At 40.9% G+C, this 24,699-nt stretch overlaps 1 protein-coding gene across 1 annotated transcript in view; it reads left to right on the top strand.

The window, feature by feature from the left end:
• The window catches only part of LOC138143438 (ecto-ADP-ribosyltransferase 5-like), a 45,174-nt gene extending 24,143 nt beyond the window's left edge, over window positions 1-21,031 (top strand). Inside the window, exons 2-5 of the mRNA XM_069064672.1 lie at window positions 6,715-6,840; window positions 14,614-15,313; window positions 20,363-20,395; window positions 20,934-21,031. Coding sequence (XP_068920773.1) covers window positions 6,763-6,840; window positions 14,614-15,313; window positions 20,363-20,395; window positions 20,934-21,031 — 909 coding nt within the window. The 5' untranslated portion in view covers window positions 6,715-6,762. The remainder of the gene's footprint in view (window positions 1-6,714; window positions 6,841-14,613; window positions 15,314-20,362; window positions 20,396-20,933) is intronic.
• The last annotated feature ends 3,668 nt before the right edge of the window (window positions 21,032-24,699 follow it).

The raw sequence follows: 24,699 nt of genomic DNA, 5'->3' as shown, positions 1-24,699 counted from the left end.
AAAACCAAATAAGAGAAGGAAAAAGATCAGGTATTTTGCTTCCACCTGTATATAAACTCAGTTCTTTCTGGATGCACATATTTCTCTCCATCATGAGTCTTTCGGGATTGACTTATATCACTGCATTGCTGAGAGGAGTCCAGTCTATCAAAGTTGGTCATCACACATACATTGTGTCTGTAATTATGTACAAATTTCTCCTGGTTCTACTCTTCTCACTCAGCATCAGTTTGTATAAGCCTCTCCAAGTAAATATGAAGACAGTCTGCTCCTCATTTCTTATAGCACAATAGTATTCCATAACATGCATATACCACAACTTGTTCAGCCATTCCCCAATTGATGGGCACCCCCTTAATTTCCAATTCTTCGCCAGCACATAAAGAGCTACTATAAACATTTTTGTACATATGGGTCTTTCTCCCATTTCTATGATCTCTTTGGGATATAACCCTAGGAGTGGTATTGCTGGATCAAAGGGTATGAAAGTATTTATAGTCCTTTGGGCATAATTCCAGATTGCTCTCCAGAAAGGCAGGATCAGTTCACAACTCCACCAGCAATGTATTAGTGTTCCAGTTTGGTACATCCTCTCCAGCATTTATCGTTTTCCTGTTTTGTCATCTTAGCTAATCTGACTGGTGAGATGTGGTACCTCAGAGTTGTTTTGATTTGCATTTCTCTAATCAGTAGTGAATTTCTTCATGTAGTAGTAGCATTTCTTCATGTGTTTATAGATATCTTTAATTTCTTTCTCTGAAAACTGCCTGTTCATATCCTTTGACCATTTATCAATTGGGGAATGACTTGTATTTTTATAAATTTGACTCAGTTCTCTGTATATTTTAGAAATGAGTCTTTTGTCAGAGACATAAGTTATAAAGATTCTTTCCCAATTTCCCACCTCCCTCTTAATCTTGGTTACATTGGCTTTGTTTGTACAGAAGCTTTTCAATTTCATGTAGTCAAAATTATCCATTTTACATTTTGTAATGTTCTCTAATTCTTGTTTAGTCATAAAGTCTTTCCCTATCCACAAGTTTGATAGGTAAACTATTGCTTGTTTTAGGAGACTGCTTATAGTATCAACCTTTATACCTAGATCATGCACCCATTTAGACTTGATTTTGGTATATGATGTTAGATAATGGTTTATGCCCAGTTTCTGCCATACTATATTTCAGTTTTCCCAGCAGTTTTTGTCAAATAGTGAGTTCTTATCTCAAAAACCAGGGTCTGGGGGTTTATCAATATCAATGAATAGATTACTATAGTCGTTGACTTCTGAATCTCATGTGCCTAATCTATTCCATTGATCCACTTCTCTATTACTCAGCCAGTACCAAGTAGTTTTGATGACTGCTGCTTTATAATACAGATTAAAATCTGGTATAGCTAGTCCACATTCCCTAGCATTTCTTTTCATTAATTCCCTTGATATTCTGGACCGTTTATTCTTCCAGATGAATTTTGTTACAATTTTTTCTAGCTCTATAAAGTAGTTTTTTGGTAAATTAATTGGTATGGCCCTAAATATATAATTTAATTTAGGTAAAATTTTCATTTTTATTATATTAGCTCGACCCAGTCATGAGCAATTGATATTTTTCCAATTAGTTGGATCTGACTTTATTTGTGTGAAAAGTGTTTTGTAGTTGTGGTGATACAGGTCCTGGGTTTGTTTTAGCAGGTAGATCCCCAAATATTTTATAATGTCTACAGTAACTTTAAATGGGATTTCTCTTTCTATCTCTTGCTGTTGAATTTCATTAGAAATATACAGGAATTCCCAGGATTTGTGTGGGTTTATTTTGTATCCTGCAACTTTGCCAAATTTATTTATTGTCTCAAGAATTTTTTTACTTGATTTTCTAGGATTCTCTAAGTATATCATATCATATCATCTTCAAAGAGTGATAGCTTGGTCCCTTCTTTGCCTAATTTGATTCCTTTGATTTCTTTTTCTTCTCTAATTGCTACTGCTAACATTTCTAGTACCAGATTGAATAAGAGGGGTGATAGTGGACACTCTTGTTTCACCCCTGATCTTATGGAAAATGCTTCTAACTTCTCCCCATTACATATAATAGTTGCTGATAGCTTTAAATAGATGCTACCTATTATTTTAAGGAAGGCTCCATTTATTCCTATACTTTCTAATGTTTTTAATAGGAATGGATATTGTATTTTGTCACAAGCCTTTTCCGCATCTATTGAGATGATCATGTGGTTTCTGCTAGTTTTAGTGTTGATATGATCAATTATACTGATGGTTTTCCTAATATTAAACCATGCTTGAATTCCTGGAATAAATCCTACCTGATCAAAGTGTATTATTCTTGAGTTAAGTTGCTGTAGTCTTTTTACTAGTATTTTATTTAGAATCTTTGCATCTATATTCATGAGGGAGATTGGTGTATAATTTTCTTTCTCTGTTTTATCTCTTCCTGATTTAGGTAACAGTACCATATTTGTGTCATAAAAAGAATTTGGTAGGACTCCTTCTTCACTAATTTTCCCAAATAGTTTGTAGAGTATTGGAATCAATTGTTCTTTAAATGTTTGATAGAATTCACTAGTGAATCCATCAGGCCCTGGAGATTTTTTCCTAGGGAGTTGACTGATGGCTTGTTCAATTTCTTTTTCTGAGATGGGATTATTTAACTAATTTACTTCCTCTTCAGTTAATCTGGGCAACTTGTATGTTTGAAAATATTCATCCATTTCCCTAAGATTGTCAAATTTATGTGCATACAATTGGGAAAAATAATTCCTAATTATTGTTTTGATTTCTTCATTGGAGGTAGATTCACCCTTTTCATTTTTGATACTCATAATTTTGTTTTCTTCTTTTTTTTTTTTTATCATATTGACTAAGGGTCTATCAATTTTGTTGGTTTTTTCATAAAACCAGCTCTTGGTTTTATTTATTAATTCAGTAGTTTTCTTAATTCCAATTTTATTAATCTCTCCTTTGATTTTCAATATTTCTAATTTAGTATTTAATTGGGGATTTTGAATTTGTTCTTTTTCTAGGTTTTTCAATTGCATGCCCAATTCGTTGAGCTCCCTTTTCTCTAATTTAATCATGTATGCACTCAGGGACATAAAACTTCCCCTAAGAACTGCCTTTAATGCATCCCACAAATTTTGGTATGTTGTCTCATTATTATCATTCTCTTGAATGAAATTACTGATTGTTTCTATAATTTCTTGTTTGACCCACTCATTCTTTAGGATTAAATTGTTTAATTTCCAATTAGTTTTTAGTCTGTCTTTCCCTGGCCCTTTATTGCATATAATTTTTATTACATCATGATCTGAGAAGGATGCACTTAATACTTCTGCCTTACTGCATAGAATTGTGAGGTTTTTATGCCCTAGAATGTGGTCAGTTTTTGAGTATGTGCTATGAACTGCTGAGAAGAAAGTATATTCCTTTTTATCCCCATTCAGTTTTCTCCAGAGATCTATCATACCTGTCCTCTCTAAAATCCTGTTCACCTCCTTAACTTCTTTCTTGTTTATTTTGAGGTTGGATTTATCAAGTTCAGAGAGGGGGAGATTAAGGTCTCCCACTAGTATAGCTTTGCTATCTATTTCTTCCTCTATTTCCTTTACCTTCTCCTCTAGGAATTTGGATGCTACACCACTTGGTGCATATATGTTAATTAATGATATTGCTTCATTCTCAATGGTGTCTTTTAACAGGATATAGTTTCCTTCCTTATCTCTTTTAATTAGGTCAATTTTTGCTTTTGCTTTATCTGAGATAAGGATTGCTACCCCTGCTTTTTTTACTTTAGCTGAGGCATGATATATTTTACTCCAGCCTTTTACCTTTACCTTGTGTGTATCCCTCTGTTTCAGATGTGTTTCTTGTAAACAGCATATTGTAGGATTATGATTTCTAATCCATTCTGCTATCCATCTCTGTTTTACGGGAAAATTCATTCCATTCACATTTACAGTTATGATTGTTATCTGTTTCTCTCCATCCTATTCCTGCCCCTGTTAATGTTCATATTTCCCCCCCTCTTCTACCTTTCCCCCCTTAATTGTTTTCCTTTTGACCACTGCCTCCCTCAGTGTTCCCTTATCAGCCCCACTCCTTTTCCTCCCCTTTCTCCTTACTTCTTCCCTCCCTACAAACCACTCCCACCCCCCTTTCATAGCCCTTTCCCCCTCCTATTGCCTGTAGGATATTTTTTAACTTATTGAAGTATGTTATTTCTTCGCACCAAGAGTGACAGGAACAAATCTCATGTGAAGCTCCTCTCCCTCCCCTATTTCCCTCTAAAATGATACTTTTTGCATTTCTTCTCCATAGAGACCTATGCTTAACTGGTTGTTATTTTCTCCTTGTACCAGAGCCAATGATGGAAAAGCTCATATGATTCCCATCTATCTCCCTTCTTTTCCTCTGCTATACAGTTTTTATGCCTCTATGTGTGGCAAAATTTGCCCTTTTCCACTTCACTCATTCCCTTTCTTCCATTGCAGTCCCTTTGTAGCCCTTAATAAGATTTTTTTTTAAATCATCAATTTGTGTATTTTATACTCATACCCTCTACTTGTCTATAACCAGGTTGCTCTTATCAAATAGCAGGGTGTGTGTGTGTTTTCCTTGTTTATCTTTCTAAGTCACTGTTGCATCTCATAATTGGAGGTTGAATTTTCCATTTAGTTCTGGCTTTTTTATCAAGAAGGTCTGGAACTCTGTTATATCGTTGAATGACCATCTCTTTACCTGGAATAATATGCTCAGTCTTGCTGTGTATGTGATCCTTGGTTGTAACCCAAGCTCTTTTGCCTTCCAGAAAATTGTATTCCACTGCCTCCAATCTTTCAGTGTAGAGGCTGCCAAATCCTGTGCATTCCTCACTGTGGTCGCTCAATATTTGAATTGTTTCTTTCTGACTGCTTGAAGTATTTTCTCTTTTATCTGGTAGTTCTGGAGTTTGGCCACAACATTTCGAGGACTTTTCAGTTTGGGATCTCTTTCAGCAGGTGTCTGGTGGATTCTCTCGATTTCTATTTTACCCTCAGGTTCTAGTATCTCAGGGCAGTTTTCCTTAACGAGCTCTTGGAGAATGTTGTCCATGCTCATTTTTTCATCATGATTTTCTGGTAGGCCTATGATTCTCAGATTATCTCTCCTGGATCTGTTTTCCAGGTCAGTTATTTTTTCTTTGAGGTATTTTACCTCTTTTTCTAATTTTTCATTCTTGTTGTTTTGCTTGACTAATTCTTAGTTCCTCATAGAGTTATTTGTTTCCATTTGGTTGATTATAGTTTTTAGCAAATCATTTTCCTTGGTTAATTTTTGGATCTCCTTTTCCATATCATACACTTTTCTTTTTAGAGAGATGTTTTCCTCATTATAATGTTTTTCTAATTCTGCTATTTTGGTTTTGAGAGAATTATTCATTTTGTCTTCTATCTATCTCATTTTGTTTTCAAAGTTCCTTTTGATCTCATCTAGGAGAGCCTTCTGTGCTTGGGACCCATTCCCTGTTGAAGTTTCAGCTTTGAGTGTGGAGTCCACATTGTCTCCCTCTGAGTTTGGTTCCTCCCTCTGAGGATAGCAGGACTCCAGAGTCTTTGTCTTTGTAGTCTGCTTTCTACCCATTTTGAGGCAGTGTCCTAGCCACGCCCTTCCCTCTAGGATTCCAAGCCTTTACTGTAGAGGGTTTTGCCCTGAGGCAAGAGTTACTATGTTTTCAGGGTCAGAGGTGGGGTTTGGAGCAAGTGAAGTTCACTTTGTCATCCTGGTCTTTGGAGGTCCTGAAAGGAACTTTTTAAAAAAATTTCTGGGCTATGAAGTGGTAGCCCCAGGAGTGTTTGCTGTCCAGGAGAGGGGCCCCTGTATTTGCTTGTTACCTTGCTCTTTCCAGTCCCAGCCCTTTGGTGATTGGCCTGGTAGTGGCGCTTGTGGTTGGTGGGAAGACTTGCCCTCCAAGTTGATCAGTCCCCTTCTGGGCCTGCCTCTGCCGGCCCCACCTTCCCGGCCTGCCTCCTGAAAGCTCTTTTCAATGCAATGAGTACTAATCCTGCAGGTTACTCTAAAGTAATGACTTACCTAAGATCACAGAAGACTTTCATTCTTGATACTCATTTTTTGACCCCTAGTCTTGTAGACCTGATGGTGCATGAGAATTTCCCTGGGCTATCAAAAAAACACAGCCTAGAAAGTTCCCAAAATACAATATTGAGATCAAGGTCACAGGAAGAAGCCCTTTCATCTCCTGAAGGGAAGGAAGGAAGGAAGGATCTGGGTAGTGTCTATTGCTTTGAAATGTTAATCTGTAAGTATGTTTTAACATATGATGTGAATGTTTCCTTTTTCAAAATTCCTATGAATGTTACTCCAAATTTCTTAGGGGAGAGATGTCCTGGAACAGGGGGGAATGATGCATTTTGGCCATCTCTCTCTAAAGTAGAAATGACTTGGATTGAAATAATGATAAATTAAATAAAATTATTTCTGGCAATCAGATTGTTTCTTGTTCCTAAAGGGCAGAGTATAGTATTAATATTTTTTTCCTTAACAATAGGGAATGGTCCATTGACCAGTTTGGCTGAAACACAGAGTAAACAAGGGGAAGTAATGTGAAATAAGGAAGGCAGACTGCAGCAGCTAGATCATGAGTTTGAATTTTTTCTTTAATGCAGAAATAATAGACTTTTAATTTGTTTGTGTTTCACTTACAGAGATACGATCAGGAGCAAGGAAGAAACCCCAAGCAAGGAGACCTTGAAATGAATTGTAAATGGATAACCATCATCATCACAGCTATAGTTGTGATCATTGGGATCATTGTTGTGGTTACATGTGTAGTAAGTGGTCTATGTTATCCACAGACACTCAGTTTCAGGTGTCAGAGGTGATCCCTACAGGACCAGAAATTCAAACCAAGGCACCTTGGGGGCCAGGATTGCAGGTTGGCTGGTGTAGCCAGACAGGCTGACTTGAAAGCCCTGAGAAGCCAGGGTGCCTGGGACTTGAACCCCAGGTGGGGTTTGAACTCGGGACCAGGCCTGGGCTCTGGGGACACTGAGCTAAGACCTGAAACTGAGGACAAATAGCACAAAACAGGAAAATCTTCCCACTTCCCCCAACCCCACACCTATTGCTCCAAGCCAGGTAAAATGGGAGAAATAGGGAAGGGCAAGAACTTTCCCCTTGTCACTAATTCAAGTCACAGTGACCACTGGACCAGGCAGTTACACACACAACCAAAGATATGGCAGAGGGAAAGCAGCTCTGTTCCACCGGCATTAAAAATGCAGAATCTGATCAAAGGAGTTTATCCTCCGCACATGGCAGGAATGCAACAGGCTGCAGTCTGGACAAGCTGAGTAGGCTCAGACGTGCGCATACACTCACACACACACACACATACACACATGCACACACACACTCCCACACATGCACACAATGCACTCACACAAGGACACACATATACACACAAACACATGCATACACGCATGCACATACACACATGTGCACACACAGGGCACACATATACACACATACACACAAACGCACACACACGCACACACACACTCTGGGTCATGTCTCTGACACCCCCCAATATTCTCCTGTTCTCCCTTCTCCTCCCTTCCCTCACCTCACCTGCCTCTAAGCATCCCTAACTTCCTTCTAGGCACAGCGCAGGTGCCACCTCCCATACAAGGCCATTCCTGGTGCCTTAGTTGTTCTTGATCTTTTCCTATTGAAGTTACTTTGAATCTAGTCTGTGAATACTTTGTATAAACTAATCTGTGTGTGTGTTGTTGGAATTCTGTTGCTTCCAGGATAAAATATAGCCTGTATTTACAGTTCTCTCCAGTTTGGGTCCCACATGGGTTTTCCAAGAAAGAGAGTGACATAGTCAGACATTGGTCAGCTCTCTGGTCCATACATATGATTCATTGTTTCTAAATCCAACAGACCATGTCATTATTTAGTCCTCAACTCTCCATCTTATCCTCAAGGATACTGTGAGAGACCTTGTCACATACCTTATGGGAATGCACATTTTCCTGGTATGTAGAATTTCTTTGAGGCATTAGTCTGTTCAGAGGGTCCATATATTTAGAGCTTGGAGTGAGTGGAGGAGTCATTCAATCTGACTTCCTCCCCCCATTTTACATCAAAGGAAACAGTCTGGGAAATATCAAGTGACATATTCAAAGTTACACAGGTATCAAGTGGCAGAGGTGGTATTCAAGGTTCAAATTCAGGTCCGCCACTCCAATCTCAATGTCCTTTCCACTGTTCCAAACACATAAACTCATCAAAAAATGAAATGTTAGTTTCATCTCTTGAAGCATCATAGTTTAAAGGTCACTGAGTCCAACCCCTTCATTAAACTTTTAAAATCTCAATTTAAGAAACAGCAAACAGAACTGACATGTGCACATGCATAGCAGAAAAGGGGGAAAATGGTTACTTGAAACTGCAGATCTCTATTATGCATAACTTGATTTTATTTTTAAGTATATTAAGTATGTAAGTACAACCTCTAGCTCTCAAAACTTTCCTATTATCTCTGCTTCTTTTTGGACATCCTATTTTCTTCTCCTCACATAAAAACATCTCAGTGTCTCAATGATTGTCTTCTCTCTCTCTCTCTCTCTTTTTTTGCTAACCTCTCCCTAGCCACATTTATTTTCCCACTTCTCTCACACATTTGAAAAAAAGAAAAGAAAAGCCCTTATAACAATTATGTATAGTTAAGTAAAATGAATTCCATATTGACTATGCCACCATTTAACACTTGGGGAAACTGAGGTAGAGGTTAAATGACTTGGCAAGGGTCACAAAGGTAGTAAGTATCTGAAGACAGATTTGAATTCAGGTCTTCCTCACTCCAGGCCTGGCACTCTATCCATTGTGTCACCTAGCGGCCACCTACAACCTCTTATTTACTTTGACATAAATCTAGTTCAGGTCCTCCTCACCTCCTGCCTAGACTGCTTCAGGAACCTTTTTGTTGGGCTTCCTTTTTCAAGGCTCTCCCTGCTCCAGCCCGTCCTCCATGCTTCTACCATGCTCTACTTCCTAACGTGCAAGTCTGATCATATCCCCCCCACACCCATCCCCAGCCACTCCAGTGACTTCCTAGTATCTCCAGGATCAAACAGAAAATCCTGTTTGGTCTTTAAACTCTTCATAAGCAGGCTTCTTTTTATCTTTTATGTCTTCTTACACCTTAGTGTCTCTCATATATTCTATCATCTAGTGGCAATGCCCTCCTTGGTGTCCTTTTTCCAAAGATACTAGCTGTCCTTCTTCATCTTCATCTTCATCTTCTGGCTTCATTTAAGTCCCAGCTAAAATGCACCTTCTACAAGAACCCTATCCAGGTACCCTTAATGCTGGTATATATTTTTTGGTTGTTCAGACATGTCTGACTTATTTTTTTGACAAAGATTATCCAGTGTATCTGCATCTTACAGATGAGGAACTGAGGCAAATAGGGATTAAGTGACTTGCCCAAGGTCACAAAGTCAGTAAGTGTCTGAAGCTGGGTTTGAACTGAGTTCCTTCTGACTCTAGTACCACTGGTCTTACCACTGCACCACCTACCTGCCCCTTAATGCTAAAGCCTTCCCTCTGTTCATTATTTTCAATTGTTACATATGAAAAATTCAAGAAACATATTTTCTGGGTGATTAATCATTTTATTAATTATGGCTAATAGATAATTAATAAAATAATCAGTTGGCTTTCTCTCATAAACTAAAGACCCTTTCTGGAAAATACTGAATGTTTAAAAACCCTTGGCAAAGGGTATGTCCCTGAGGATGGAAATCAACTCTGATTGGTTAGTAATCATGGGGGGAGGTGGACATATTAATGAGAAGGTGGTCAAAAACATTACCCCATCATGAGACCCAGCCACCTCCAGCAATCTGGGGAAAAGAATCCATCTCTATTTAGACCCCACTGGTTGGTTTCCTACTTCATAAGCTGGGTCACCCTAAATTCTAATGGAAGGCTCCAAGGACAGACAGAGGCATATTTCCTAAGGGCAACATCTCAGACTAGATTCTTTTTGTAGGGTCCCTTAGTTGGGTGGAGTCCCACTCCAGATCAAAAGGCATGTACTCCCAAGATTTATATCCCAATCTCATCTATCAGCAATGTCCTTTCAGAGACTGAATAACCTACAGGGGTTTATTTCTGAATGAGGAAAGGGAAAGGGGGACCTTAATCTCAATTAATGATTAGCTTTTAACATAAGAGAGAAATACTTGTTTCTCTCACAATGTATCTTGTATTTAGGTTGTTTGTATGTGGTTTTTTTCATGTTGTCTCCCCCCTCAAGCTCCTTGTGAGCAAAGGCTGGCTTCTTTGCCTTTATTTGTATTTTCAGTTCACATAATAGGACCGTCAAGGCTTGTTGACTTCCCTGCCCCTTTTAGAGAGTTTACCAAAATGCTAAAAGGTTAAGTGACTTGCCCAGTGTTGTATAGCTAGTGTGTGTCAGACAAGACTTGAATCCAGGTTATACTGACTTTAGGAATGTCCCCTGTGTACTATGCAATGTTACCTTATAGTTATTCTCAGAAATACAATGATCCAAGATAATTCTTTAGGACTTATAGTGAAAGGTGCTGGCTATCTCCAGAGAAACAATTGGTAGAGCCTGAATGCACATCAAAGATACTTTAAAAATTTTTTTTAAAGCAATTGGGGTTAAGTAACTTGCTCAAGGTTACACGGCCAGTTGTTTTGTGTGGGTGGCAAGTATCTGAGGCTGGAACTGATCTCCTGACGCCAGGGCCAGTGCTCTTACTCACTGAGCCACCTGGCCGCCCCCAAAGACACTTTTTCTTTATTTTTCTTGGCGTTTTTTGTCTGTCTTTTCTTTCACAGAATGACTTACATGGAAATGTTTTAAATTACTTACCTTTGGGGTGTCTAGGTGGCACAGTGAATAGAGCACCGGCCCTGGAATCAGGAGGACCTGAGTTCAAATCTGATTTCTGACACTTAACACACAAATATACTAGCCATGTTAACTCAGGCAAGTCACTTAACAACAATTGCCCTCTCTTCCCCCCTCCAAAAAAAAAAAGAAAAAAAATGACTTACCTTCTCAACAAGGGGTGTGGGGAGGCAGAGAATTTTGAACTCAGAATTTGAAAAAAAAATTAAAGTTAAAATTGTTTTTTCATGTAATTGGGAAAAATTAAAATATTAAATAGAGAAAAGAGTAAGAAACTTAAGGAACAATACTTGAAGAAAAAGAATGATTTGCCCATGGAAGCAGCTGGTTTCACCACACAGGACATTATCTTGAACCATGGAAGCCAAATCAGTGCTGGCTATGCATTTGTTCTGGATTGTCATGCTGCTCACTCTCTTCCAAGTTTCCTGAACTAAAGATTGATCATCATTCTTGTAAGAAACTGGAAGATGGCCCTAAATTCCTGAAATCTGCTGATGCTGCATAGTTGACATGGTTCTATGCAAGCCCGTGTAGGGAGAGCTTCTCTGATTGTCCTCTTTCAAGGCATTTTGCTATTCATGATATGAGGCAAACCTTTGCAGTTGGTGTCATTGAGGCAATTCGCAAGAAGGTCTACTGGAGCTGAGGAGGTCACAAGATCCGCAAGGCTAAATGAATGTTCTGTACAATACCTGGCATCCCAGAATTGATAAGTGGTAGAAGCAAGGTCTCTGAACTGTTTGTCTCAATTGGGTATTGAAGTTTAATACTTAAAGACTAGTTCATGATCAAAATCCATCATAAAACTTCCAGAGGAAAGTAATTTTTTGAAGATTATTTGGTTGGTGGCAGTTTTAAGCTATTAGTTTTTGAAATCAGTAATTTTTAAATGGAAATAATTGACCAAAAATCTGTCACACAATTTTGAGACCATTAAAATACTTTTATGCAGGAGGGTGGGAGAAGGCAACAAATGGCCTTCACTGTACCATGCTGCTTCCCTAATTTTGTCCTCAGCATTATGTGAGAAAATAATCAGGCAGAAAAACAGTTATATAAACCCAAATGGTCTCATTTAAACTAAGGTCAAGTTGCTCTGAGCAGTGTTCCAGTTCTCCATGGCACATTTTTACATTTTTATGGGTTTAAAGAGTAAATGAAATAAGCAATAGTTGGAAAATATCAAGCATGTTATAACGTTGTGCAGTTTCTGCATTTTCATTCTAATTTTGTGATCATCTAAGCTTTATATTCTAAAGCAAGTTGCTGCATAAGCAAGGTTTTGGTTTCATAAGAAGGTACTTGTCATATCAGTGCTAATTGTCAAGGTTGCTTCAAGATGGAGCCCATCTTTGTCTTCCTCTCAGCAGTCAGAGGAAAGCTTGTGTCCAGCCCAGGTCTCCTGGTCCTAAGATCTTCCTGGGAAGATGGAAAGACTACAGCTCCTCACAGAATCATAGAAATCCAACATTGGAAGTAGCCTCAAAAGTCCATTCCCTAAAGCCTTACTAGCAACCTCAATATTCTCAACAAGTTAGCATTTGGTCTCCATTTGAAGACCTACAGTGATGAGGAACTTCACAGTTTTCAAGGCCCCCCATACACTGAGAAACACTTTTTCCCCAACACACATTAATTACTCTATCTGCATTCTGGCTCCTGGTTGGGCAATGCTTATGTGTATCTGGTAAAATATTAGTCACCCCTGATATAAGACTTATATCCTCAATCTCTCCTTTCAGACATTAAAAAAAATCAGTGCAGACAAGTTTTAAATATGTTCTGGTCCTTATGTTCTCCAAATATGAAGCATGAATTGGCGATGCTTTTCTTTGCACACATTGAACACAAGTATCACCCTCCTTGGAGACATCTAAAGCAGTCTTGGGCCAAGCAGATCTGTTTCTTATCAGCCCTAGGATCCTTTCTTGAACCATGTTTCCAAAGTCATTACACAGAGCTCTCATGGCCATAGAGTGGCATATTCTGAATAGTACAAGCTGTTTCCTGCTGTTCTATGCATGGAAAGAGCCACAGGTCAGTCCAGCGCTCCATTGCATAACTCCATCTTCTGTCATGTTCTCCACAGTGAGATTCTTTCTGCCTACTGGAAGTCCCCTAGTTTCATTAATTTGCTTTTTGACTCGTATGCCTCCTCTTAGCACTTTATCCACCATCTGCTCTTGCTGCCAGTTACCCATAGACAACTAAGGTAAGAAAGACTGGTTCCAGGAAACAAGATTAACTCCATTTGGTGGAAGTCCCAAGTTCTCCACTACACTTCCACTTAACTAGTCCCATTGCTTGGGCATCATATATGCATGCCTCTCCCACCTTTCAGTATCACTCCAGATTCATTTTCATGTGGTCTTTGGTACAGGTCACCCACATCCACATTAGTTTTCCTAACCTCTGCCAAATACTGAAATAATATTGGCTAGTGGTCATGCCCAGATCTGGAAAATGATATCTAACTTGGAACATTGGTCAAACTATGAGTCAATGGATTTTTGCTAGTCCACACTCAGAGTTTTGTTCCATACATATAGCCTTTGAACTTTTCAGTGAGAGCCCACTTCAAAGTTAAGAACTCAAGCTCATAGCTAGAGTAATGAGTCTCATTGTCAGCCAAACCTCTGTTTGTAAATGAAATTGATCTCTGGTGGTCATTCCTCAGGATAGCCCTCAGACCTTCTAGGGTGGCATTTTTGTCAATAACAAAAGGGTTTTTACTTAGTTATGCACAGATTAACACTGGTTCGTTTGTAAGGAATTTGATGACATTTGAAGTATTTTTTTTTCACAATAGGAAGATCATCAATCCAAAGGGTTTTGTTGGTTTTTAAGACATTTTTTCATTACTTACCCTTTAATTTCTGAATTTCCTCAATGATGTATGCACAGGTGAAGTCATTCTTAACCATTTAACCACTTAAACACATTACTTAAATACTGTTAAGAAATAGCAAGATACTTCTTAAAAAATTTGCAATAACAACCACCAAATCTTCTATAAAATCTTTGAATCTCTAAGACTGAGGGGACCTAGACCAATGCAGGAAATCTTCTACATTCTCTTGGTCAAAACTCACATTTTGTGGGGATACCAGGTGACCCACACACTTAACAAAAACTTTGCAAAAGATTAACAAAAACTTTTGGCATTGTCTACTGACAGCTTCAGAGCAGTTTCCTCTGGTGAATCCAGCTGTTACATCAGCCTCTCTTCATGTTCTTCCAATGTTTTTCCAAAGACTATGAAAAGCCAGGCATGATGGTGGATGCCTCTAATCCCTTCTACTGGGGAGGCTGAGATTAGTAGATTAATTGAGCTCCAGTATGAATGAAGCCAATGGGGTATCCAAAATGAGTTCAGCACTAATATGGTAAGCCCATGGGAAAGAAGGTGGGGGAAAGAGTGTTGAGAGAGCAGACGGCACCAGGCTGCTAAAAATTCAGTGCCAATCAGATAGGACAAATCTCTAAAAAGAAAGGAGGCCATCTAAGTTCACTTTCACTTCCATCACCAGGTGGTCCATGTCTCTGATTACTTTCTCCATCAACCATCATTGTTGAAATGCAAAAAAAAAAAAGTGTAGAGAGTGATGATATTCTAAATGCAACTGAGATTTCCTTTTACTTCCAGGTAAAAGTTGAATCATCAGGAAATGTCATTAGCCTTGAAGACAATGCTTTTGATGACCAATATGTAGGCTGTGAAAAGACTATGGAGATGAGGGCAAAAGACCTCTTAGCTCAAGAAAGGGCAATAAATTCAAATTTCAGTAAAGTTTGGAAAAATGCAGAAAGTAAATGGGAAAATATGTCTCCTAAGAAGAAAAGAATGAACATGCTATTTGAAGTTGCTATTATTGCCTACACGATGGAAGAAAATAAGATTTACCCAACCTTTAATCAAGCAGTGAGAAAATGCTGTTATTCCTCAGAAGATTATATGAACAACTTCCATTTCAAAGCTCTCCATTTCTATCTGACCAGAGCTGTTCAAATCCTGAGAACATCCTGCACAAATGTTTACAGGGGTATCAGTGTGGGGATGCACCCTGATGGAACAGGGGAGATGCGCTTTGGTCAATTTGCTTCAACCTCTCTGGAAGAAGGTGCAGCCAGAAAGTTCATAAATGCTTCAGGGACCCTCTACAAAGTGTACACCTGTGAAGGGGCTAATATTGAACATTTGTCAGTCTTTCCAGATGAAAAGGAGGTGCTGATCCCCCCATATGAGGTGTTCAGTGTCTCTAGGTTCTTAGATTCTGGAGGCTTAAAAAATGTTGAGCTACATAGCAAAAGAACATTTAGCAAGTTTAACTGCGCCTACCTACGAGGTGAGTTGGGGTCTGGCACAAGGCAGGGCTTGGATTGGGCTCTGGAAAAATCAAGTCTGAGGTCATCATGGTTGGGCTGGCATTTGCTACAATGTTATTCTTGGATCAAGGAAAAGGGGGCTCCACATCCTGCCCCTGACACTTACTAACTGTGTGATCAGGGCTTGAACTAGAGAGCCACTGATGGGTTCACCTGCATAGTCATTGGGGTCCCATCCAACCCTGAGACAAAAACCGTATTTACCCAAGGACACACAGGTATTAAGTAGAAGAACCAGGACAGAAATCCAGACCCTATGGGCTCTAAATCCAGGTCTCGGTGGGGCAGCAGCTGGACTCAGGTGAGAGAGTCCCAACAAGCAGAGTATCTGAGGACTGAGAAGCTGGAACTTCTGCTAACTCACAGTTAGTCTTTGAGCCTATTCTCAGACCTAGTCCTGGAGCCCAGCAAGTAATGCTGCTCTGGATGCTCCTTTGGACTTGAGAATGAATAACCAAGGGAGACTGAGCAGCCTCCATTCCTAGGGATAGCTTTAGGAAAAAACCAGACCCTCTGTCTAGAAGGCAATGGTAAGATCCAGCCTGCAGAGGCAGACTTGAGGCAGCATTTAGTCCTGTCCTCCAATCAAAAAGGCTTCCTCAGGAAGTAATTTCTTCCCCATGACTCCAGGTCTTAAATGGAGGATAAGTGAGCACTCTTAGGGGATGTTGCTGAAAGAATTCTTATGTAGGGGTTGGACCTGATAGCCCCTGAGGTCCTTTCCAACTCTAAGCCTCTGTGGTTCTATACTTAAGATAGGTGACATATGATGAACCATGTGATCTGGATAGCCTAAAGGCAGTTCAGTCTAAGGGAAATAGCACTGCATTAGGAGACAAAGGATCTGGGTTCAAATTCTGGCTATGCTACTTACTACATGCATGGCTTTGAGCCAGCTACTGCTTCATTTCCCTGGGCCTCCATTTCCTCATCTGTATAATAAGAGACTTGACTGAAATAATTGCCGAGGTCCCTTCCAGCTCTTAATATGAATCTATAACTTAGATTCTGGTATTCTCCCGGATGTCATATCTGCCTTTATCCTCTCTGGAGACACTTTCACAGGAATGGAGGGAGGTAGAAGGTGATAGGCCACCAGCTATTTTCAGGAGTAGAAAATACATGCCCAGTTCTGCCAAATGAACAATGGAGAATGGACTGGGATGGGGCTGGGATATTGGGAGGAGTGGGACTTAGAGCATAGAGTAAGGGGCCTGGGCCTACCTTATTTGACCAGGTCCTTCCTAAATCTGCAATGAAGGCAATTGCAAGAGCTGGGCTGGGTTGAACTGGGTTTAGGGCTGTCTGAAGTCCAGTTCTAAGAAATGGAAACATTTATTTCTGTTTCAAAAAGAGAAAACAATTCATTTGCTACAAGGCTCTGGTAAGGAATCTCTCTCCTCCTCCTCTCCATTCCTCTCTGGGCTCCATCCATGGGCCCTGCAGGGATTCTGTTCCAACATCCCCTGACACACCCATCCTCACCCCACTGTCTCCATTTTGAGTAGACCTGGAGGCATGCTCTCTGCTCAAGAAGATGCTAAAATCACATATAATCCACACCAGAATAGAAGAGTCCCCACTGAGACGACAGACCCTGTGAACCAGTGTTCAGTAGAGAATGTCCTCCAATATATTCCTAACTATCTATGGTACCCTCTGGGAAGCGAGGGTAACGAATAAGGAAAGGAAGAAAAGAGCAGATCTTAACTCCTCATCTTCCAGCAATGATGAGAAAGGGGAGAATGGGGGCGGGCTGCCAAGTTAAACTCACCCTTGCTCCTATATTCTTTCCTTTACAGCTCTTGGTAATAAGGCAGCAGTCCCTGGACACCTGACAACCTTCTTAATCCCTGGAGTGCTCAGTCTGGTCCTCCAAACTCATTTCCAGACCTTGAGAGGCTTGTGACTACACTGGGGATCCATATAGACAGTGGTGGGCTAGTTAATGTTTACCAAATGGCTCTTCCCACCTCCCAAAAAGGAATTGTAGTTGGAGCACTTTTAAGTATAATCTGCATTATTAATATTTTCTATCACTTTCTTAAGTCTAGGCTAGCAACAATACAATACCTGATGTAGCATTCGACAGTTTTTAAGTACAAATACTCATACTGAAAATCAGCTCTCTCAGGCACATTGGAGCTGGTTCTAGAATACCTAGCACCATGGGCCAAGACAATGTCTGGTTATCTACATCTCAGGTGGGGGGGGGGTAGAGAGGGGGATAGTTTGAGTCTAGTCTTCTCTTTCTCCACAATAATCCATAGAAGATTTTAACATGAAAATGTTTTTACATCCTTCATCTAATCACAGATTGTGAGATGATTCAGTTGATATAATAAAGAAATGATTTCTCACCATTATTTGTTTTTTATTCTTATATCACGGTCATTTTCCTATACATATCCACCCATTCAGCTTTCCCTTGTAACAGAGGAAAAGAAATTCAAGAGACCCAAGGACTCCCAGAACCCTAAAGATCTAGAGATGGCTAAGCTTTTGACTGATTCTATTCTAATTTTATTATGTTCAGTACACTATCTGACAACAGTATGCTAGCTCTGAGTCTGCAAATGCTGGGGTTGTGGCAGTGAGAGCAGAAGAATCTGGAGAAGTGGGAGGGCATGTGGAGGTGGAAGGGAACAGGAAATGCAAAGGGCACAGGGAGCAGAAGTTTGAGAAAAGGCCTTTGATAGAGATGCTCCTTCTCTCTGATCTGGACTCACCTTGTCGGCCTCTTTCTTAATGCCCACAACACCTTGCTTTTCCTGATCAACAATGACTGGAGGAAGAGGGTGGGGAAGTGGTTTTATCTCCTTCCTATTAAAGTCAGAGTTTTGCCCAAAGTCAGGTCAATAGCTGGCAGAGAGAGGGGACAACACTAAGAAGAAAACACAGGATAAAAGGTAAAGAAAAAAGACAGGAAATGGTATGTGTGGGAGTGGTGAATGTACACAAAGACAGACTTGCTTGGGATTGTGAGTGAGGAAGCCATAGAATTACAGATAACCACAATGCAGAAATTATTGGGTAAAAGATTTAGAGCTATAAGAGACCATCTAGTCCAACTCCATTATTTTAGATGAGGAAACTAATGCCCAGAGAGAATGCATTATTTGCCCCAGGTCACTTGAATAATAAGTGGTAGAGATGGGCACTGATCCCAAGTCTTCTGACTCCAAAGACAAAAAGTTTTCCTTGGTAGGAGGCATGGAACAGAGAGTTTGAAGAGGTCTTAAATGGGATAAAATAGAAATAGTCAGGGTTTGAATCGAAGCTAAGTATTTGGGTTATTGTTCAGTCATTTTCACTTGTGTCTGTCTCTTTAGGACCCCTTTCGAGATTTTCTTGGCAATGAGAATAGAGTGATTTGTCATTTCCTTCTCCAGCTCATTTGACAGGTTAAAAAACTGAGGTAAACATGGTTAAATTGTTCAAGATGGTGGAGTAGAAACAGGACTTCCACACGGCTCCAGCTTCCACCTCCTCCAATTCATGTGAAAAACGACTGTAGACAAACTTTGGAGCTACAGAACCCACAAATGAAAGAGAAGCTAACCTCCCGCTGAAGACAGCCCAGCAGGCCAGCAGGAAGGGGCAAGCTCAGCACACTGGGAGCCAAACCCAGCCACATGCAAGCCCGAGGTTTTAGCCTCAGGGTGGCCACAGCCAGCCACCAGCTGGAGGGACTTCAGATCATCAGCAACTGTAGTGGTTTCCAGAATTATCAACCCATAGATGTCAAAGACAAAGTGAGAGGTCAGTGTAGACTTTGCAGGAACAGGTCATTCTGGACTGTGATCTGGCCTTTGCCCCGGGGTGAGAAGGAGCTGAGGCTTCACAGGTATACTGCTTCAGAACTCCTGGCCTGCAGGTTGTAGGGGGACCAAGCAATCAGTCTGAGGGGTAATCGCTCTTGCTCTAACCTGCTTGGATCTTGGATCTGTCTAGGGTGGAGATCCTGGGATATGTGACCAGTTTGCCAGAACGTGTTGAGGCTTCAGAGAGGGTACCCAAATAATAGGTCCAGCAGCTGTGAAAACACCAACAATTGGGATAAAGCTCCCCTTTCTGGTAGCAGAGTTCTACTGTGGCAATAGGCTCAAAAGTCAAGTAATTGAGTGTCAACATGAGTAATCAAAGGAAGCAAAGCAAACAGAGCAATTTACCATTAGACACTTATTTGGGGGACAAAAAGGATCAAAGCATGGAACAGGAGGAAGATACCAAAGTCAGAACTCCTGCACCAAAAGTTTTCAAAGAAAATATGAAGTGGGTACAGGCCATAGAGGACATTAAGAAGGATTTTGAAACTAAATAAGAGAAGTGGAGGAAAAATTGGTAAGAGAAATCAGAATAATGCAAGAAAATTATGAAATGAGAGTCAACAACCATGATTGAAGAAAATAACACCTTAAAAAATAGACTAACTCAGATGACCAAGGAGGCTCAAAAAGGCAATGATTAGAAGAATACCTTAAAAAGCTGAATTTGCTAGTTGGAAAAAGAATCTCAGTGGGGCGGAGCCAAGATGTCGGAGTAGAAGCATGACCTTCCCGCAGCTCCAGCTTCAACCTTCCCCAATCCATGTAAAAAGGGGACTCTAAACAAAATTTGGAGCTGCAGAACCCATAAAATGACACAGAGAAGCTAATCTCCCACCGAGGACACATCGGCAGGCCGGCAGGAATCTGGCTTCAGAGGATGTGGATAGATACGCCTGGGTCCCTCCTCTTAAAGCTTACCCTCTCAGAGGGTGATCACACTCACAAACGTAACTATTACAATATAGGACATAGACAGGAGACCACATGGAGCTGTGTTAGAGCAAGAAGGATGCACTTGGAGCTGTGGGTGTTAGGAAGCTTTCCTGGGGGAAGCAGCATTTAATCTCAGCCTTTCTTTCTCCACAGATAGCAATGATATGCTACAGTAGCAGAGATCTGGGCAGGAGGCAGGATGGGGTATGAACCCAGAGTGCAGCTGACATTCTCTTTGCATTTCAGGAAAGAAGAATCAAAACTATTTAGTTACATCAGGTAAGACACCTGATGCTTTCATCCACATTTCCCAGCCCTCTACCCATTGCCCCTCCTCATGTTGCTTCCTTCTCTCAACTCAACCCCTGTTCCCCTCCTTGCATCCCTCTCTTCCTGGTGCATACTGGATATTTAATAGATGCTTGTCAACTTGACTTCCCCTCTTCCAGATTCCCCATTTTTCCTTTCCTCATTTCCTTCTCTCTCGTCCTCCCTATTCCCCCTCCTCATTTCCTTCTCTCTTGTCCTCTCTCTTCCCCTTTCTTCATCTCATTGATTCCGTTCCTGTTCTCCTCTAATTTTCTCTCTCCCTTTTCGTATTCACCTCTTCCTCTCCCTGTTCCTCTTCCCTGTTCCCTTTCTTCATCTCCTCTCCCTGTTTCTTTTTCCCATCTTTCTATATGACCCTGTCTCCCTCTCCTGTTCTCTTTTCCCTTTCCCAGCTTCCTGTTCTACTGTTCCTCATCCCTTCTCTTTCCCTTGCCTCCCCCTGATCTTCCTATTCCTTTCATTCTCTCCCCATCTCTTCTCCCTACAGGAAACATCAACAGCATGGTTCTTGGGAAGGTGACCCCACGGCTTTTCGTGGGGACGCAGCTTCTGCTCCTCAGAATTTTGTGCTTGAATTCTTCCTAGAGAGACGTTGGCTTTTTCCTGCCCTATCCCCACTGGCCTCCCTGAACTGCAGTCATACCAGATACCCCCATCAAAATCCTCTACAATTCTGACAAAGTACAAGAGGATAACTCCCTGTTGCCCCCTGGTGGTGAATATTCCCATTACAGCCCGTCACCACCTGGAAAGCCCTAAACCAACACCCCCACTCCAGAGTAATTGGCAGTTGGTGTTGACTTTTCCTGAGACTCCAGCCTCTGTTTGTTCTCACTGGCTACATTATGTGACGTCTAATTATCTGTGAAAAGGAAGCATGGGGTAGAAAAGACTCAGGGTTAGACTTTGGGTCTTGGCCTTTCTTGCCTCTGGGCTCCCTTGACAAACTACAATGATGCCCTTCCTTATCTCATCAACTTTCCAGATCCCTTCTACTCTTCTAGGGCTAACTCAGGTTCTGCTCCCAAAAATCTCCTCTTCCAGAGAGCTCAACAACCTCTTTTACCTGCTCTACTCATTGGCAGCCTTAGACATCCTTATGGTATTTCTTGTAATGGGAGATTTTTTTTTCTTTTTTAAATACATATGTATGATTTCATTAGCGTAAGAAATTCTGTGTAAGAAAACTGGCTCTATCATTTCACTGTGTTAAGATGGTGTCTTAGAGAGTTGTCTGAGAAACAGAGAGATTACATGACTTGTCCTGGGTCACACAGACAGTATGTTTCTAATTCCAGGTCTTCCTCGTTATGTGCCTATCCACTATGGTACACTGCCTTTCATTGGGGTCTTAGATTATTTTATTAAACTTTTCATGTTTGTATTGTCTCTCTCATATGTCTAGAGGCTCCTGAAGACTTCCATTTTTCTTCACCCAAAGCTCAGAAGGCACATAATTTGGTCCCCAAGAGAACTTTTAAAATGTTTGCTGAATTACTAGATAGCAATAATGTAGGGGAAGGAAGACCAAGACCTGAGGGAGAAGAAGGGAAAAGGAGAGATGGGAGACCTTGTACCAGTCTCATCTGGGCTACTCCATTCCAGCTGTGCCTGGATATGTCAGTAGCAGCCTGGGAAGGACTGCCTCTCTCCTCAGGATCCTAGCCCTAGATCCAAGCCAAGGAGGATGAAAGGAAGGTTGTGGGGTGGCCAGGTAGCACAGCGAACAAGAGCACTGGCCCCAGTGTCGGGATGACCTGGGGATCGAATCCGGGCTCAGATACTTACCGTGTTTCCCCAATAATAAGACACTGTCTTATTAAATTTTTTGGCCAGAAAAACACCAGAGGGCTTATTTTCAGGGGAGGGCTTATTTTAATGAACATTGACAGCAATTTTAATAAACAGGCAAATGTGAACAAAAAAAATGTACCTTTATTCAATAATGATCATGTCATCTTCTTCAACAACATTGTCATAAGTGTCCATACCCTGAATTCCATCCTGGATGTCTTGCGCCTCCATTTCCTTCAGAAGAAGTGGACCCAATCTGTCATGTCCAGCAATATAGCTCTCTTTAAATGAATATGTCTTGTCCAGGTAACCTGCTCGTAGTGCCTTGGCGACACAGCCGTCAGTAATTTTATCCCATGACTTCTTCACCCAAGTCACGACTTCTTGCAGACAGGGCTTCACAAAGTTTCCACGCTGATTTCTTTCCATTCTATTTTCAATGTAGTCATTGACTTCCATGCGCAAATGGTCCTTGAATGGCTTCTTTATTGCAATATCAAGGGTCTGGAGATAGGCAGTAATTCCTGCAGGAATCATTACTTGATCTATTCTTCTCTCTGCAAGGAAGTTCTTCATTTCTTTAGCGCGGTGAGTGTTGGCTGAATCCCAGACTATCAGACCTTTTTGGTTACCTCGCATAACAAGTGGCAGCACTAAATCAACCCACTTTCTTATAACGGCTTGTGTACACCAGGCTTTTTCGGTTTCCAGAACATAAATGCCAGATACACGTTCAATCTTATCTTTCTTGCCCTTACTGATGATTAGAGGTGTGGCTTTCTTTCCATCCAAATGAATTGCCAAAACACAGGTGACCCGTGCACTTTCATAGCCAGTGGTGGGAATGTAGATTGATGTTGCACCCCTGTGATGAATTGTTGTTTGAGATCCTTGTCCCATAAACACTGCAGTTTCATCCATAGCAATCATATTGCAGGTTTGGTACTTGGAAATGTCGATCCTATCAATAAAGGACTTGAATGCAAGTGCACATTTAATAACTTCAGCATCTTCCAATAACAGCATCTTCCAGCTTAAACAGTGTTGTTGATCTTCTTAGGGACAGTTCATACCATTGAAGGAAACTGTCCAACCAGTGTTGTGATGCTTTGAATCCTTCTGAGACCATTTAAAACTCTGGTGCCATTGAAAGGGCAAATGCTTGAATATCAGCCCTGCGCACAACCAAGGCCTTTGCTCTCCTGTCAGCAATCCATTCACCAATGAGGATCTCCAAGTCAGGATATAAGGGCTGCCGACCTGATCCAGACCTGCGCTTTTTCCCTTTTCCCTCATCCACCTGTTGATTGAGGTTATTATAATCTGCTCTCCATTTTCTGACCATTCGAAGATCCAAAAGTTTTTATTTACAGAAAAAAGATTCTTGCCATGTGACTCCTCTACAATTGCTTTCTTATACTCAACAGTATAGCTCTTTCTTTTTGTACTCATGTCTGGGGGTCAAAACAGACAGAATAATAAAATTATGACGATCAGTCCTTCTTTTCACTCCATCATGCCCCCTGAGTTCTTCTTTTTTCCTCCATCATGCCCTTTTTATCCTCCATCATGCCCCCTCAATCCCGCTTACATACCGGGTTTTTATGTTGTCCTGCCTCAGCTCTCCTCTGCGGCACTGCTCTCAATGGCTCCAGCAAGCAAATCACTGGGGAAGAACAGGATGACGCGCTCACTGCTGCAGCTCTGATTGGATGCAGCTCGGAGCGCTGCGTGCGTTTCACGGTGGGGGGAACGGTGCATACAGAGGGTACCATAATGTAGTGTGTAGCACAGGGGATCACCTTCACTACAGTAGCAATCTCAATAGGGCTTATTTTCGGGGGAGGACTTATTTTAGAGGAATCTTACACAGTAAGGGGAGGGCTTATTTTTGGGATAGGTCTTATTATTGGGGAAACACGGGTAGCACCACACCCAGAAATAACTGGCCGTGTAACCTTGAGCAAGTTACTTAACCCCAATTGCTTAAAAAATAAAAATAAAAAGAAAGGAAGGTTGCAGGGAGGAGACAGGGACAGGGAGATCTCCACCTTGCCCCTTTCCCATTTCCCCATGCCTGGCATATGTTGTTGATATTCTTTAGCCATTTCATTCCTATGCTACTCTTTCTGACACTATTTGGACTTTTCTTGGCAAAGAAACTAGAGTGGCTCACCATTTCCTTCTTCAACTCATTTGACACATGAAGAAACTGAGACAAACAGGGTTAAGTGACTTGCCCAGAGTCACACAGTTAGTAATGGTCTGAGGCTACATTTGAACTCAGGAAGTTGAGTCTTCCTGACTTCAGGCCCAGGGCTCTATCCACTGTGCCACCTCACTCCAGCCCCATCTCTGGCATATAAGAAGTTTTTAATAATATTTTTTCATTTACTCACTGAAGCAGAGCATGGAAGCATAGGGCTTTTGTGAATGAATACCACAGGACCTACACTCAC

Source organism: Petaurus breviceps, unplaced genomic scaffold (genome assembly GCF_028583685.1).
Source record: "Petaurus breviceps papuanus isolate PSGF00001 unplaced genomic scaffold, PetGlider_PUasm1.0 90639, whole genome shotgun sequence".
Classification (NCBI taxonomy): Eukaryota; Metazoa; Chordata; class Mammalia; order Diprotodontia; family Petauridae; genus Petaurus; species Petaurus breviceps.
The sequence above is the reverse complement of the archived record's forward strand: the minus strand, read 5'-3'. Positions and strand labels throughout refer to the sequence as shown.